This window comes from Melopsittacus undulatus, chromosome 4, assembly GCF_012275295.1.
Source record: "Melopsittacus undulatus isolate bMelUnd1 chromosome 4, bMelUnd1.mat.Z, whole genome shotgun sequence".
Lineage (NCBI taxonomy): Eukaryota > Metazoa > Chordata > Aves > Psittaciformes > Psittaculidae > Melopsittacus > Melopsittacus undulatus.
In genome coordinates, this window is record NC_047530.1 from 31,721,360 (window position 1) to 31,740,335 (window position 18,976).

Genomic DNA, 18,976 nt, shown 5'->3' on the forward strand with positions numbered 1-18,976 from the left:
TTAAATAGTGAAAAATGTTGGCTGAACAATAATTAAAAATAATCCTCCATGTGCTTGCTTATAGCTAAATCTTCTATACACAAACCCCAGGAATTTATACACACATGAACATGTGTGTAAACAGATCCAGGCAACTAAGCTTAGAATTATAAAAAGTAAATATAAAGATTGATCTCTACAATGATAAATCATTTTAGGTTATTACAAGGTTATCTGATGAAGTAGTCAGTGTTTGTCAACATTTTTCTCTGTTGAGATAATGTAAAATCCTCAGTTGAAAGTGGTGATGCCATTATTTTTTTCCAAAAGTACATAAATGTTGGCAAGTGTTTGTCATCTACCTATTTTTTCCACCCTCCTGTGGTAAAGCAAGAACCTTTACTTCCCAGGGTCTGATTGGGCTCAGAAGAAATCCATGGAATAAGGCGGGGAAGGGGCAAGATGTGAATGTATTGTACAGCAGCTTTTGGTAGTTTTATTTAATATTCAAGGTTAAGTCAGAGAATAAGAATTTATAGGGAAATTGTGACACTCAGGTATATTACATTTCTAAGCTTTTAAGTGACATAGTAACATTCAAGATTCCTGGTTCTAGCAATGCCTAAAATTAGTTCTTACATATGTAGCTAGAAAAGGGGTAATTTTCATTTCTAAGTAGCTAAAGGATCTCTTTAGATATACTGAATATATTACCATATATGCTAGGTATAAGATATACTAAAATTTATTAAGGCCTATATCTGAATGTTGTGCATTCTGAGAATTCAAGGGCAAATTTGAAGGGATAATTGAAAAAAAATATCACATCTCATTTCAAGGAAATAGATAATATTAGGTAAAATGCTTAAGGTTGTCAAGGATGAATGAAAAATGCATGTACCAAATGACTATGCATATAATTGATCACAGCTTCCACATATGTATATTTCTTATAGACGTGTATAGCTGCTTAAGTGTACCTATTTAATGCAAACTGGGATACAATCTGTTCCTGTTTTGCAGTGCTTTCCTATACGTGTATCAGAATGAGTCTTATAAAGAAAAGATTAAATCTGACAAATTAAAGTAACAAATGGTTTAACACTTTGAGAGACAGAGATGAAAATATTTGTCTTTTAGAATCTGAAGAGAATGTGGACATAGAGTAAAATATTTGGAAATATTTCCAGGAATAAAAGCCCAGAAGATAGATAGATATTTTTGTTTTTCTGATTTCCTTTTTAGATAATCAAATCCTTATTTTAATTAGCTTATTCATATAAATACAGCAGGATTGTTGTATTTTTTAAATAACTCTTTACTGAATATGCCAACAAGATAATATATAGTGTATAGTGAGGTTTTGAAGTTAACAATGCGTGCAACATGGCAGATTGCAGAAAACAGATAACGCAGACTTCAAACCATCTATTTTTCCATGTTAAAGATATAAAATATATCAAACACAGAACAGAATCAAGTGCGCATATCTCAGTTAAATTCAATTTTATGAAATATCATCTTCAGGTATTTGGGACCAAGTGAAGATAGCATTTTTTAGAAGCTTATCTCTATCATAATTTAGCTCTCATGAGGCACATTTCCACAGAGCCCCAGTATAATATAATAAAAGCCTGCCAAATCTCTTTTGTACTAGTTTTCTGGATGGACCACTAGCCAGCATTCTTTTAAAGATCAAGACATTGTTTGCTGTACAGAAGTTTAATGATAAATGCTTCAATATTGCCTGAAGTATCATTTGGGATACAACATGCCCTGTTCAGTCGAGTTCAGGGAAGGAGTGGTCATCAGCTTCCTAGGATTACCTCTGTGTTTAGAAGAGAGCATCAGGCAAGATTTGATGAGGCTCAGAGCCAGTAAATCTTGGTTTTGGCACTCATTTCTATTTTGTTTTTCCACTGAGCTGGAAAGATAAGTCATAAGTAAAACCATCATTCTCATGTTCTAAAGAAAAAACTTTAATATCTCCATGTTAAATTTAAGGTGAAGAAGTACTATAAATGGAGAACTCAATGAGAATTAACCACTTCACTGTCAAAAGCTGAGGCTGAACTTTCATTTCAATATAATTAATAAAGTGCCTTATGTAGACCCTTAAAACCATAACACCACCACAATATGCATAAAGTTATTTTGTTTGCAAAATTAAAATCAATGTATTTCTCAGAGGGAGAAATTTTCTCTCATGGAAAGAGAAAATGATTGACAGAAAAATACAGTCGAGCTATTCTAGTAGCAAACAGCATATAAAACAGCTACTTCATTTTTCTATTTTACTTGACATTCATCATAGTCCTTTATTGGCTTACAGGGAAAACTGCTAATAACTTTCCTGCCCAAAATAACCTAATCCCTAAATATTCTTATGAATAAACTCAATAATAATGTCTCCAATAAGAATGCGTTACCACAAAGTCCATGCATTTATCAGGTGTCCATTTCTGCCAGCAAAGCTACATGCAAGGAACATTTGTTACAGTGACAGAGCCTGTGAAAATGGGGACCTGCTTGCAAGTAAGTCTCCAGAAGGAACCCAAGGACTCAGCAAAGCCGTATCACAACATATTAGTTGTGATACTGCTTTAAAATAATTTCACCTAAACATTTATTTTATTCCACTCACCAATTCTTTCTGTACATTTATGCCAGCTACTAACAGTATACAACAGAAGACAGGTGAGATTGTCTGTAAACCACTCATTTTCCTCCAGACCCTGTGAGCCTGTTCAATTCAGGGTCTGGAAATGAACATTTTGGGTAAGTTGTATAACCACATATTTGTGACTTCTGCTCTGTAGACTTTAGTTAGTATCTGCGATCAGACATTGGCACCAAGGGAAAATGATCCTAGTTTTATGAAGCCTAAGCAAAACCCTGCTATTCTTAAACTTTACATCACCAAAAGATCATTCCCCATTTTTAATTCTGACTTGTTCCAAATCCTTTACCTAGTGAAAATTGCCCATTCTGTGTTTATCTAGTTGTGACCTGAAATGAAGTCTCAGCTGCTTGTGTGGCTGACACTTTGAAAAGTCCTGGACTCTATTGCAGGCTGAAATAGACTAGCCATTTCACAGGTGGATAGCAATTAGAACTGGGAGAAACATTCCTCAAATGAAACATATGACCTTTCAGTTGACTATGGCTGTAAAATTTTTAGATAATAGTTCCAGCTCTAAACACGAATTTTGGTATAAGTGGTTTGCTACATTTTTCAAATGAGTATTTATAGAAAAGAGTATCCCATGCCAATATATATATATATACTCTTCTTCATACTGAAAAGAAGCATAATACTATCTTTAATATTATTTTGATTTTTGATCTAAGTGAGTAGTAGTCCACAGAGAGATATATATGTTTCGTCATCTGAGATCAAAAAGAGCAGTTCGTGGAAGCCTTCTGTTTTCACCCTGTTAGGACAGCTAATTCGTCATCAGTTTGGGCTTGTGGATCATTCACCTGCAGTATGGCTGTACTCCCTGAATAAGTCATTTGCTACAACTAAGGCGCCTAGCTCATTTTGGAACTATGGTATCCTGAGGACTAGAACAAAAGACGTTCATCAAGGAGGACAAAGATTCCTCCAGCACTAGTCACTGAAGTATGAAATTCTAGTAAGCACATACTTTCAAAGGATGTCCTTTGAAATCAAACATACAGATAGTTATTTCAGTGAAATTAAATACTACATCCACACCCAATGAGAATCTCCGGCTCTATTTAATTTCATACAAACTCCAGCATGCAATGGAAGTGTGCATAAGCACAACTATTTGCTGTTTGTCTTGCGGGCTTTGGCATCTAAAACATTAAACAAACAAAACAAAAGTATCAACCTTTCCATCACAATCTTCAGTAAATAGGTCACAGAAAAAAATAATGCTTTGCATAGACATTTCTACCTAGAATTATCCCATTTGAAATCATATGGCAGCCTTTTATTTAGCAAAATTTCAGTGACTTTATTATTACAGTAGCCATACAGGTTTCCTAAAATACCTGTAATAGCTGGATAAAATAGCAAATATACAGAATATAGAGTGGAATTTCAAAATGTGATCATAAAAGGTGTTGGGGGAAGGATGCTGCTTCTTACACAATGATTGTACTTTGCCATCAATAATAACTGGATTCATTTTGCTATTGCAAAAAATGAATATTGTCATAGAAACTGCACACTCATAGACTGCTAGGTTTCAAGAATGGGTTGAGAGAAAGGAGCAAAGGAAAGCATTAAAACCCTCTCTCCCAATATAAGCAGCCTCATAAAGTGAAATATCTATGCATTTCTCAGTGAAAGTGCTTCAGCCTTTACTTCCAATCCACTTCTAACAACTTCTCTTTGTCCCTAGTTTGTCACTCTAAAAAGTCTTCTCTTTGGTTCCCTCAGGAAAATTTTCTCTCTTTTCTCTTTGTTGTGAACTTTTGCTTGTCCACAAACAAAAAGGTGAGCTGCATTAAAAAAAAACAAACTGAAAGAAATAAAGAATTAGATTTCACCACTGAGCTGGCAATAAAAAGAGAGTTCTTGGCAGTCACAGAGTCAATGGAGCGGCTGGAACATTATATAATTTTGAGAGCAGCAGCATGGTTTTAATACAAGCATGATGTTTCACATAGTGCGTGAAAAGCTCAAGGACTCAGAAGGTATTCCAGCCAAAGAATTTGAGGGAACAAAAAAGGCAAATTCTAAGCCCACCTACTGCTTATAAAGCACAGAACATTGTGGAAGACTTCCAAAAGGTGAAGATTAAAAAAGGAAATTCAGAGGGACAGTGTGTACTTGTGTTCTCAAAATTCCTCAGCTAATCGAATACTTAGTTAATGTTTGTCTCTCTATCCCTCTGGATAAGGGAGGAAAAAAAAACAACAAACAAACAGAATTTACACATTATTTTCCCTGCTGAACAAATTTCAGTTCATAACAGGCTTGGAGGCCTCTCCAATAATAAATAATTTTTAAAAGATCTTTCTTTTTTTTCTCTGTTTGTTCACGCTTTGTTTTTGGATTTTTTCCCCTACTTCTCTGTACTGAACTCCAATCCCTAAACCAAATAGGGCCTGAACCCTAAAAGTCAATAGAAACCTTTCCATTGGCGTCATTTTTTGCACCATGTTTTCAGCAATTTACACTTTTAGATTCCAAACACTACATGAATACTGCAGAGCTGGGAGCACACAGAATTTCACGCATTCAGGCTTTACCTGAACATGCTGTGTCAACAAATGCTGCTCTATTAAAGAGAGGTGCGACTTAATGACAGCTATCTGATACATACTGATAACCTTCATCTCCCACTGAGAAGGGTCAGAGAATGCCTAAAGCTTCTTAATCATAATGAAAAGCAGGGACATTTTCTATCTTAAAGGTATATAGTGTTGGGGGAGATTTTCAGAGTAGATTTTGTAAATAGGAATCAAGGTCACTTTGAGTTTGACACTGAGCTCTGTCTGCCTTTCCTATTCCAAGTATGTTGGGGAAAAAGTAATCAAAGAAGAACATGACCTTTTTGGTAGCACTCAGAACTCCAGTTTTCTGTTGGAGGTAGGAAATGCACAACTGACAAAGGGTAACAGAAGTATTTCCAATTATTTGATGTTCATCAGTAACTGCTGGGTTCAAGTCAGAAGGGTTGCACCCATTTTATCTGAATTGCTTTTATCTGTTCCTAGTGACCCTGTTTTAATATGCACTTATTTTCCTGTACTACAGGACACCTAGAAACTTAACATCCTTCAGACAGCTTCGACAGCAAAGTGGTTAATGTTTGAAGAATGAGTCATTCTTTCCTTTGCCATGACATTGGGTTCTTATTGTACAACCCTGTACAGTACTTAGCAATATTTTTTTTAAAGATTTAAAAAGCAAAGAGTTACAAAACCATTTGCAATTAACTTGAAATAGAAAAGATAGCACTTTTTTTTAAATCCCATTATATAGTACACCGTATAAATTACAGAGTATTCAAATGCATAAATGCATCTTTGTAACATTTATCAAATGTAATTTTCTCACTGTTGTTTGGGGGGTTATTTTTCCCAGAGTTTTTTCTCTTTGTCCTAGACACCCCCATCTCCCTTCACTATCACGTATGACAGTGCTCCAGGTCTGAGACATTGCTGTTGCAGTATCGCATATTGTTTGGGATGTGGCAGTCTGTGTAGTTAATGCCCCCGTTTGGGGTATAAATGGGCTGCAGTCTGAAATCTCCTTTAAGGAGCTGATCATTATTTAAGGAGACAATCTGGAAGCTGGTTTCCGTCATCTCCAGGATGGAGTTGTCCTTCTTGGTCCCTGCCTCGCAGTAGTCATCTTTCCGACGGCCCCGGTTGTATTTCCACTTCTGGGAGGTGTAACGCCCTTTTTTGTGCATGTGCCAGCAAAAAATGCTGAGCAGGACCACGAGGACAAATATCACTGCACCCCCAATCAACCCTGCCAGCAGAAATGGGGAGCCCAGGTTCTGAGAAGTCGTCTGCTCATGGCTGGAGGGGATGTTGCTGCCATTGCTCAAAAAGGTAGCCTTGGTTGTGGCTTCTGAACAGACAGTGTCTTCTCCGGTTTGGTAATTATTATAAGTATCCAGTGGAACCAAACAAATCCGATAGGTGGATTTGGGCTCCAGATTTACCAAACTTAAGTGTTGTTTCTCACCACTAACTATACGTTCCTGAACAATTCCTCCTACCAGACTATGGCCCATTTTAACCCATGTGAGCTTATATGCCATCACAGTAAAAAGGGACATCCAGTTAACTTGGATGCAAGTATCATTCACAAAATGGATGGAGAGTTGAATCCTTTCAGATATAGGAGGTGTCACCCTTTCTCTGTTCTCCCTGTCAGGCACAGTGGGGAGCGTGGCTATGGTGGGAGTGAGAGGATTGTATTTGCTACCTGGGGGAGGAAACGATGAGGTGGGAGCTAATGGAGTTGAGATGGCTGTAGCTGGGACTGAGGTGATGATAAGTGGCAGACCAGGGGTGGTGGTAGGGCATGACAGCATATTCATATTGAGCTCCCTGACTGCCATACCTCGGACCTGCTCTGGTCCCTGGCACATAAAACCCCGTACATTGATGGAAGAAGGAATAAATTTGAGCCATTCAGTGACCCACTTAATACTGCAGTCACACAACCAGGGATTATTCCTTACAGTGAGTTGCCTCAGGTTGTGAAGATTATCAAATACCCCCTTTACCAACATCCGAAGTTGATTGTTGGAAATATCAAGACGTTCCAGTTTGTGGAGGTTTGAAAAGGCTGTAAGTGGTATATGGGTTATCTGGTTGTCCTGCAAGTAGAGCCTTAGCAGATGGGTACCTGGAAGATCAGGAGGAGGATAGGTCAGTGAATTCCGCACTATGGAGAATTCCTTGAGCTTGGAGAGGTGGCTGAAGGTACCTTCAGCTATGCCTTTATTAGTAAGAAGATTGCCATCCACTATCAGACGCTCCAGACTTGTGAGATTCTGGAAGGCCAGGTCTGAAATGACAGCAATTCGGTTTTCATCTACTCGAAGTTCTTGTAAGTCCACTGGAAGGCCTACTGGTACACTGCTTAAGTGATTCTTGGACAAGAACAGAAGCTTGAGGCTGATGGCTTCCTGGAATGCCCCATCCTCAACACCAACAGTGGATATGGAGTTGTCATCCAGGTGTAGCTCCTCCAGCTTCAAAAGCTGAGCAAGGGCAGCCCGAGAAATGGTCTGAATGTTGTTTTCCTGCAGGTGGAGAACCCTGACATTCTTGGGCAGGTTCATGGGGAATTCATCCAATTGGTTGCCATACAGGTAGACTGTGTGCACAGACTGGACATTGTGCAACTCTGCAGGAAATCCAGCATTATTAATTTGGTTATTATGGAGGTAGAGGACGGTTACACCCTCTGGTATCCCAAGAGGCACTGAGGTCAAGCTTCGCTCATTACAGTACACAAAGTTTCGATCACAGCGGCACACTTTTGGGCAGGCCAAAGTTTTGGAGACCTGCATGTACAGCCCCAGGGAAAAGATAAGCCATGATTTCAGGAGAACAGCCCAATCTGTGGGCCACATTCTAGTCCACAAACCCATTTCTAATTTAAAGAAATAAAGTACCAAAGTGTTAAAGAACTGATAGCAATAATGAAGCACACGTAGCAAAATCTCAGGTCATTAAAACTGGCTTCTATTCATGTCCAGTGTTCAGGCCAGAGTTAAAGTCTTGGAGGCTAAGTATAAAATAATCCTTTTATAATTGGTCTACTTCCTACTTTTGATAAGAAAGCCAACGTCTTATTAGCCAGGGTTACAAAGTTCGTTGCCTTCCTCCATGTGTGCTGAAACAAATAGCTGTGTCCTTGTGGGTGAGCAACAGACTAATTTAAAGCTACCAAAAGTCTTCTGTGTATGAGTTGCTTGGAGGGATATTTCCTTTCAGTGAAGTCTGTTGGTGTTACACTCAGCCTTCTGAAGTCAGAAAAGTCTTCATATCAGCTATCTGCCAGATCTGGCCCGCCTGTAAAAGAAAAAAGGAAAGAAAAAAGCTGAATAGCATGAAGTATTTAATAGGGAAAATCAAGATCATTGGAAGACTATTCTAAGGCTGTGCTCTTTATGTCTTTCTGGAAAACAAAAGCATTAATATTAAACACTATCTTAAGATTACTGTTAAATAGTCTTGAAATATATTTGAAATATATTTGATGTAAAGTCATTGCAGTGATTGAAGGACTTTCAGTGACTTCATTGAAGGCTAGATCTATCACTTGTGTTTGCATATTCTATCTCCACTTTTTGTTCTTAAACAGTCTGTTTCAAATCCTAAAACTAAAACATTTTAAAAACATAAAATTAAACCATTTGACCAGAAATTTTTGTTCATTTTTTTCTTTTGCAGAACCACTGACTTCAATTAATGCTATTCACTGATGCCTGACAGAGTAGACTCTGAACTCTATGATTTAATCATACTCTATGGGGTTTTTTTCATTTCCTACCAGACTCTGGAATGTTCTTCATCTATTACTGTAATGCCATTCTCTATATCCTCTATCTTAATGCACACTGCCAAATTATTGCACCTCACTACAGTGAATTAGGTTTTTACAAGGAGAGTCTTTTTAAATAAGTACAGTAAGACAGAAATACAAGATACCTTGATGTAAGGCATGCATTAGCTAAAACAATTATCTTGATATTGTTTCTGATGTGAACTGTGCTGTCAACAGACTTCAGTATTAGTTTTGCACTAAACAAAACAGGCCCACATCTGCTAAGTCACTGGTTTAGGATACCAGCTCAAACTACAGCAGTTTTGCAGGAGAGCACTTTTTTCAAAACATAAAGGTTAAATGCTTCTTTTAATTCTGCTACACAGTTGTCTGCAAATGGCTACATAAGCAAATTTGTACAGATGAATTCTTTAATGTATATTTTCAGCTAAATGCATTTTTTATCTTATATGTTCCCAGCTACTATTTATTATTCAGATCTATAACCAAAGATATCCATTCTCTAAAGCATGCAATAAAAGGTACTGTATTGCATGAAGCTATCTTGTTATGTGCTGTTTCCAATGACTGAAAAAAGGTGTTGCATTTTACATGATTGAACCTAATGAAGGATATAAACCTTGACAAGTACCAAGCATTTGTAGATCACAGCATCACAGAATGGTTAGAGTTGGAAAGGACCATAAGATCTAGGTCCAAACCCTTGTTATGGACAGAAACACCTCACACTAGACCATGTCACTCAAGGCCCTGTCCAAACACTGCCTGGGATGGAGCACTCACAACTTCCCTGAGCAGCCCATTCCACTGACTCACAACCCTCACAGTAAATAAAATTTTCTCTATATCTAATTTAAATCTCATCCCTTTAAGATCTCAGGGTCTTGAATTGCAGTTACATAAGCATAGTGTTTTTCCAGATTTTGTTTACCCAGATCAAATCTCATTAGCTGGGATTTCAGGAAAACAGAATTTCAGTGAACAGAAATCATGTTTACAATTTTTTTACTTTATTTAAGCAGTTTAAGCACTATTCATGTAATTCAGAAAGAAATGTAGTTCAGAAGTACATGAAAATTTGTTCTTCTGCTACAGCTGTACAGTTTATATCATGTCCCAGACACTGCTTTTCAGAATCCCATGGACTGACAGGTTCGAAGTCTCAACCGTTATAATCCTGCAATCTTGCACTTGAAGATTAGTATAATTATTTGGAGCATCATCAAGGTTCAGCCTCAGGGGTAGAACAGCTGGAGATAAGAAGTGAGACCCTGAAAAATCCTGTATCTTATCACTATGAATTAAAATGGTAAATGCACACATACCATAATGCAGGCTATACTGTGTATTGCCCTTTTCTAGAAACAGTAAGATTAGCTACCACACTTTTAAAGGTTTTATCTCTCACACATTTCAGTCAAGAGTAGTTTCTTTTCAATTACCTAAGATGACGTGATACTGTAGAGAAACTCTAACAGGAATACAGTGTAACATGAGCCTAAGTGTGACAACTTATCTGCCTTTAATATGGCCTGGCTCCCATCTAGATCATACTGCTCTGATCTGTCATGACACTGTCTTTTTAAAATGAGAAAGGACATGCAAAGCCTCCTCTGAGATGCTTAGGACCACACAGAGTAATAATAGTGGTTCTCTCACTCCCTTGCATGATCAGAGAGAGACAGCCCCTAATAGGGCCAATACCCTGCACTGAGCTCTATTTTGACTGTAAGTCTGATTGATGATTAGGTTTTATTTGACTCCCAGGTATGACAGAAAGCCCAGCTGAGGATGTGCAGCTGCAGGCAGCTGCTGCTTCTGGTTTGCTGGAAATCTCCTGTGGAGGAAAAGTAATATTAAAACTGATTTATGCATTCACTTTATTCTAGGATTCTGGCCAGACTACCTCTCACCTAGGTAAATATGACATCTGAATAACAGATTTCAGTAATGCTTCAAGCACATTGGGTCAAACACACAGCAGTTTAAAAGAGCTTTAACTGGATAGTCACTTAAGCATATTAGCACTTCGGAAGCTGGCACTCTGTAGTTTATCTCCTTTTTCTTATTACATGCATTTGCCCTTAGAAATCTGTTAAAATTTTCCTACAGTTTTTTCCCACCATGATGGTGAGAAAGGCAGTCCATTTACTAACATCAGTATCCTAATCTCCAAATATCAGTCCCTAATAAACAGGTACTATAAAACTCAGAAAATATGTGTTGATAGATACTGTTGATTGTATTAAGCAAGAGTAAGACAACTCTAACTGGATATTTATGGCTTCAGGGTTGAATGTGGTGTGCCAGAGGGAAAGAATGAGGAAACAAGGATACAACTGAATGTGTTTTAATATTTTTTGAGGGGAAAAGCTTTACCTAAGTAATCTTTTACAACTGTTTAATAATCATTCATATAATGGTGGTCACAGCTGCAGTATTTTTCAGCAAATCTCAGGGACCCTAATGCAAAAGTGAATTATGTTCCTGTGTTAGAAATCTCTTCCTCAAAAACATCAAAAAGATTGAAGAGCTGAACAAACTGCTTGATTTAAATATAAACTCTATGAAGGAAAAGAATCATATGCAAATTCCAGAAGGCTGGAAAAGCTGAAACACTTTGTTCTTCAGCAAACTGCCAAAACTGGAGGCAAGTAGAGTAAATGAGCTTTCCTCCCATCCCTGACATGCTGGCTCCATCAAGCAAGCTCTCTGTTTTCAATAATCTTACAAGAACTGAACTGAGTGTCTCTTAATGAACTGATCATTTTCAGAGACAGAATTCTGGAAGTGGAGGAAATAAGAGCACTTCTTAGCTTTCATGATTTTAAGGCTTATGAGTTGACTCATAAACAGTAGATGGCAGTGACTTTGCTTATTGTGAAGCTGGAAAATTTTAAAAACCAATCTAGGAAGAGAGGATGAGGGTAAGGGAATCTGTCACCATTAACTTTAAGAAACCAATTGGCAAATGCCTCAATAATAACACATCTGCCCACCTATTATCACCTTCATAATTTTCGTTTCTATTTCCTTACCCTGTATACTTGATTTTTATTATTTCCCCCTATATCCTCCTCGGAGCATAAGCCACATCTTCCAAGTGTCTAGGACATTTCCTGACTTACTATAGCCAAGATATTAAATCCCGCTAGAACTTAAGGAATTATATAACTGTTGAGAAAAGCACATTGAAATCATGAGAACATATGCACATGGTTTAGGTGGCCATGTCTGAAACTTTGGCTTAGTGGTCTGAGTTCCTGACATCTATGGAAACGTACCCTTTCTTATCTTAAGAGTAGTTTCTGATGAACATTTTTATCTATCTTTTTTCAAAACTGCCTTATTTAAATTACCTTTTTGCATGATTTAATGCTAGCTGGAGAAAAACAATTCTGCCTTTCTGTACTTGATAATGATTTTGAATTTTCTTTTGTTCAACACTGGAACTGAAGAGCTCCTCTTAGGAGACTTTGATTAAAGGTATTCAAAGGCTGAGACATCTGGCTCCAAGAAGGCAAAGATTTTATTAGTCTCCCCATACTGGTCAGAATCATTCACAAAACTTCACGCTTCAGTCACCTTGCTGTGCACAGACATAGAATAATTTAGCTTTAATAAACAAACATTCTTCAATAATTAATATATTACTGAAAATGCTACTCAATCATAAATTTGTGGTAGCTAGTTAAAAAACTCCAACAACCCACTAGCAGCCTGCTTATGGAACTCTTTCCTATCTCAGTGACCAGTATTGCCTCAGTGGCTGTGTCTGTGGCATCTAAAGTAGCTTCTAAAGTTGCACACATGGCCATCCTCCCCACCTTTCATGCTGCAGTCTTCCAAACTTGCAGTGTCAGGTGTATCAGTTAAGGTCCCTGTGGCTGGCTGAGAACACAATGTTCAGGGGAGATAACAAAGAGAGGAGTTACCATATGGAGGACATACCACATGCTATTATAACATAGGAGTTTCGTTGTGCTCCTGAACCCAGGTTGTCTTGTCTTCATTACTATTCCCATGTATTATATTAAGTCAATTATTTTTTCAAAGGTAATAAAATTAGCAATGCTTGGCTATTCTTCCCTTCAAGGAATCCTGAAAATAATCAACAATAGGTCCTAGGAATCCAAATTCTTTTATCTGATATCCAAACTACTCAGCACCACTTTTCCTAGCAGTTCATCCATTTATCTGACTATGAGTGCCACGCAACATAAATTCAAAGGCAAGTAAACCCAAATAGTCACATCTATGCTTTCAATACTACCAGTAAATGACTCTCATTTAGCATAAAACCATTTGGCATAAATTTTCTTGGCTTTATTGCAGACCAAGGTCATAATCAAATCATAATCTTACACTACTTAATTATAATATACAGTAAGTACAAGGCTACTATGTCTGGAATTGAATGATAACCAGAAACAAATCTAATTCCATTCCTCTGACACCTAGTACAGAGCTCCTAGTACTTAAGAAAAATGCCTGCGTATTTCTGTCATCTGATAACAAAAATAATTATGGAATAATACCTGTCAAATCCCTTTTTTTCACATGAGTTCACACCTACACATGAATAAACAACCTACTTTTTTTAACTGATTAGGAGCCTTAAGTGATGGTTTACTGTTTGAACTTTGTATTTAAAATTTGGTATGTGTCTATAATGTCTGTATCAAAGGCACTGGGAAAATGACCCAAAGGAACCAAAATGCTTTTACAGGAAGCCTTTTTACATGTTTGCTTCCTGTGGCTGCTTCATAATTATGGTGTTTATTATGTAAGAAAAAGAGGTAAGGAGGAAGGAATGAAAGGTGAAGAAGAAGAGAAAAAAACGTCCTCAGTGCCCTCTCCTAAAGTGAATATTGATGTCAAGAGAATGATCGGTAGCTAGCACTAGAACGAAACCTTTAAGTGTCTCTGTACACTGTCACGGACACTATGAAGTCTATATGGACAGATTTTGTCACAGAAAGATATTGCTGCCTTTTCAGTACTATTAGCAAAATGATTCAGCAAATGTACACAAATGGGCTCTTCCCCATGTGTTCTTTTCTGATCTGATCAGGACGTTTCTGATTTTGCCTTTCAATTTGCACTTATAATTATTATCAAAAGTTCAGATTAGGCAGCCTGCTCAAGGCAAGTGAAATGGATTTGGAACTGCCTTGGAAGCAGCAGAAAGTTTAGAGAGTAGTACAGTCTTGTGACAATGGGTGTAAAGATGTCATTTGACGTTCTTTCCTCCTTGCTCTTCTCTAACCTTCCTCTCCTCCAAGCTTTTAATCTCTTTCCAGTTACATTCTTGCAAGTTATTAAGCAGACACATTTCCCAGAAGGATGCAGGCTTCAGGAAATCCCTTTATAAAAAACATGATATTATAATCAGCAAAAGCTTTGTCTTTGCAAATTTGGGTCATGCACAGGCTCTTGTCAGTCAACAGGAATCTGACAGAGCCCAATTCCCGACCGCCAGGAGGGGGAGCTAAGATAGAGGGAAACCTTCCTTCCCCTGAGCAAACAAATGAACAAATCTGGAACTCTCTCTTCCCACTCTGTCCACACACATGTGCATGAACATCTTCCTCACAGACGTCTGGGATCACCAGTGATACCTGGCTTGTTTGGCAGCATTTCTGTTACATGCCTGACAAATGGTTTGAGCAGTATAGCATTTTGTTTCTGTGAAAATTAGTATTTCTGTACTCTAATAGTGAGCATTATCCCCAGCTTGAATTTTACATATTTCATAGTTCAAGACTATTTTTTACTTTTGGGTTACTACAGAGTGCACTTACTGCATAGATATGAGAAGTCAGGGAAGAGAGGGGGGAAGAGAGTTAGCAGTAGGAAAAAAGAAAGAGAGGTTCATGAGAGCTACAGCTCAGGCACAGCAGCTTTTTCTCCTGTACAGATTAGCAGATAACAGTGACATGTCAAAAGAGAGAACAAGCTACAAGACATAATCACTAAGGTGACCACTGTACTCCTGGAAGCAGGGCTGAAATAAGTACAAGAACAATGGCATTAATGCCTCAGGTGAAGCCATGAATTCAAGGCTGCCAGTCATGCTGCCCGGCACCGTGCTGTGCTACACATCCTACTCAGCTTCTCAGACTTGTCTATAAGTGGGCACTGAAGTGCCAAAGTTCAGATATGGAGAATACAGACTAATGTATCTTCATTCCTGCATTTACTTTAGCAGTTATTTATTTATGATAGAAAGTTACCCTCAAAACTTGATGCAACATTAACTTCAAGACTGTATCACATGTTGTCATGGTTTAAGCTCAGCCCTAAATCACACAGTCCCTCTTTCACCTCCCCCCACCCTTTCCTTCCCCTGCTCCTGGAGGGATGGCGAGGAGAGTCTAAAGCATGATGCAACTCCCACGGGCTGAGATAAGAACAGTCCAGTAACTAAGGTGTAAGACAAACCACTGCTGCTACCACCAATAATAATAGTGATAAGGGAAATAACAAGGGAAGAGAATACAAACACCACCTGCCAACTGCTAATACCCAGCCAACCCAAGCAGTGATCTAACACTTCTGGGTAACTGCCCCCAGGTCTACATCCTGGGCATGATGTGCTGTGGTATGGAATACCTCTTTGGCTAGTTTGGGTCAGGTGTCCTGTCTCTGCTTCCTCACGGCTTCCCCTGCTCCCTGGCAGAGCATGAGGCTCAGAAAGTCCTTGATCAGACTAAACATCTGAGCAGTAACAAAAATTATCGGTGTTATCAGTGCTGTTCCCGTGCCACAGGTCAAAACCACAGCACTGCACCAGCTACTAAGAAGGAGAAAAATGACTGCTACTGCTGAACCCAGGACATCTGTGATAATTAGTAAATCTCTGAGCCCAGAAATGTGTTTCCAGTCTGTGACAGAAAAACTCATCCTTGTTCTTACACAAAGATGTCAATATGATTTTTGTTATAGCCAATGTATGTCAGTGAAAATGGTTATTTTTACTAATAAAAAACAGAAATGAAAGATTATAGGAAAGGCTATAGGATCTAATGGAAAACATCAAAGAAATAGCACATATACTACTGCAGGCCACATTAGTGGACATTGTTTTGAAATTTATCTTTTGGTTTGTGATACCACACAGTCCAAACTAAATGCCTGTTTGCACAGATTAATCTTTCACAGACTTTTTGCTATTGACTATTTCAGCTTCTGACAGAACCAGAACGAGAGTTCTAGAAGTGGAAAACTGCTAAGAGCTTCTTGTGGAATTCTGAATTCTAATACAGGAATCATCAAAACATATTATTTCAGCTAATTGTGGCTGTCAAAGGTAATGAGGACACACATGGCAAATTAAAAAGTAAAATATTTAATTGCCTGTGTGCAAGCAGGTAGGACTCCCTCAGAGAACACAAGGGAGAGGAAGGAAACATGCAGAACTTCAGGTTTTTAACTAACATTAGCTTCTGAGTTGTGTAGGGCTTTAAGGCAGACCAAAGTCATTGATAGCTCAAGCATCTGTTTATAAGAAAATATCCCTGCTTTCATTATAAAATTGCTGATTGTTGGAAATTTACTCCAGATGGTGACAATCATGATATTTTCACTCTAGTGGGCAAAGAAGAACAGATGATCACCTCCGGGACTCATATCAAATTGAGTATTGCACCTACCAGCAAAGGGTTATTGGTGTCTTTATTAACCTTCCCCCAAGGGCTAGTCTAGTTTTTCAGCAGTCCAATGCTGTACTGTTCAAAACTTGACAAATTTTTTAAACAGTAAGAGCTATCTATTAGTATGGTAGTGAATTAATTTCCTAGTCTTTCACCACCAAAGAACTGATCTTGTATCTTAAGTAAAATATTTTTGATGGATCTCATGTAGGAACCCATGAATTTAGCAATGTACTACGTGATGATGTAAAGCTGGTTTGAGAAAGTTGGAAATGGCAGATGAAAAGAGCCTTACACAAAGAGTTATCTAGAACTTTTCAAACAAATGCATTTTCATTAAAATACATGACTTCACTGAAGCCAAAACCTTTCATGGAGATTTGCCAGCTTTGATTATGTTTTCAGTAGGAAATATGCCTGAGGTCCAATGCTTTCTGATCATTTATGACCAGAGGCAAAGAGAGAAAAAATTACACAGGAAGACTAAAAAAATTTGCCTTTTTACTCAAAAGAAGGTAAGTTTTGACACAGTTTCATTTGATGAAAGCATTCATAAGAGTGTTTACATTCCACACTTTAAAACCATGAAAGTTTTGGAATTATCTGTCTGTGGACAGGTGCACTTAATATAGCAAAACCAAACAAAAACAAAACAATACAAAAAAACACACAAAAAACATATTCTTTGATTGCTTTCTTGACCCTTTTCCAGGGGGCTTACAGCTTTCTGTAACAAAAACTGGACATGTCTGTTTGAGGAAAACTAATGATACTAAGCTAATTTAAAATAATTCCCTTTTTGGAACACAAATGCTCTGTATTGTATTTAGCATAATGCATTTTGTACTAAGAAAAAATGAAGGCAACCTGCTGCTTCTTCACAAGCAAATTTTTCGCTGACTATAAATTATTCTACACAGTGAAGCAAACAGTTTGCTTTTATCTAGAGGTATGTGGGCAGCCTGGCAAAACATCTGTGATAATTCAAAAAATCTGCTTTTAGTGACCTAAGTGACTAAACATTGCTTCTGTAGAGACCATATCTTGACACATTTTAAATGAGTTCTATGGTACTACATCATTGATGAGATTCTGCATAGCATCACATTATGTTGTGGGAAATCATTCATTTATAGGGTCTTAGGCAAATGAGTGTGTGCTGTCTTCCTTATTTGTAGCATACAGCCCAGGGAGAAAATAGGGCACTAGCTGCCCCTCAATCTCTCAGGCACCTTGACACAAATAAAGCTGAAAGTGTCATCATACGTTCATCTTTCAAAAAAGAGCCAGATGGAGATCTCTCCTTCCCCTTTTAGTATTACTTGGCATTCTGCTCCTTCACAATACTATGAGCTACTCCATAAACCCTACTAAAGAGCTATCAAGAAAGATTAATAAAGTTGTTTGCACCCTAAGAGCTTCAGAGAATCTGCTGTGTATAGTGTAGTCACTTACAGGGCCACTGAACAAAAGATGTTACTCAACTAGATCACAAATCTTGTTTATATGACACCTCCTCTATAACAGGCAAACAGAAGGTTGTCAAACAAATTTTTAACTCATTGCCATTAGATAGTTAACAGAAAAGGAGAAAGATATTAAAATGATTGATAACACTAAGCTTCTGAAATCCCTATTTAGCTAAATGACTGAAATATTTATCAACTGCAGAATATCCCAGCATCAGTACTGCCTGACAAGGGCCTGGGGTTCCGGATTTCTTACCTTTTCCCAGTGATTCAATTACACTTTTCTGTACAGACAGGTGGAGAAAGTGCAATATTCTCACTACTTCAGGAATGACACCAGAGCATTTCATACAGGAAACACCTTATGCTCCCACATACATCAAAATCAAAACTTTTATTTTGCAGAAATATAAAACACTAAAGATATTTCAGTAACTATTTTACAGCGGTACAAAAACACCATGTGGTGGTATTGTTTCAAAATCCACTGTTTAGCTGGACAGCAGTAAAACCAGTGGTTTCCATTAGAGTACAGAAAGGAAAAAAAACACCAGAAGCAGAAGGGAGAACAGTATACCAGGATATGGACCATCTACGGATTTTTATTTTTTTTTTTGTTCAGTTACTTTTTTTGGATATTTTCGATTCATTTTTGCTCATTTTCATTCAGGATTCCAATAACTCCATATGATAATAACTATTGTCAGTGTGAGGGTCCTGTTTTCCCTTTTTGGTATTGATGACCAAGCACATATCCTAAGAATGTACACATCTGAGGAATAAAAGCATTGGCAGGTGGTGGGATTAAGGAATTTGTTTGCTGCACTGGGGATGTGAATCCCAAGTCCTAAGTC

At 37.8% G+C, this 18,976-nt stretch overlaps 1 protein-coding gene across 2 annotated transcripts in view; it reads right to left on the reverse strand.

Annotated features, from left to right (window-relative positions):
• Window positions 1-455: 455 nt before the first annotated feature.
• The window catches only part of FLRT2 (fibronectin leucine rich transmembrane protein 2), a 61,530-nt gene continuing 43,009 nt past the window's right edge, over window positions 456-18,976 (reverse strand). For both annotated transcript variants that reach the window (XM_031042989.2, XM_005142276.4), the window contains one exon: window positions 456-8,502. In XM_031042989.2, coding sequence (XP_030898849.1) covers window positions 6,090-8,078 — 1,989 coding nt within the window. In that variant the 5' untranslated portion in view covers window positions 8,079-8,502 and the 3' untranslated portion in view covers window positions 456-6,089. The remainder of the gene's footprint in view (window positions 8,503-18,976) is intronic.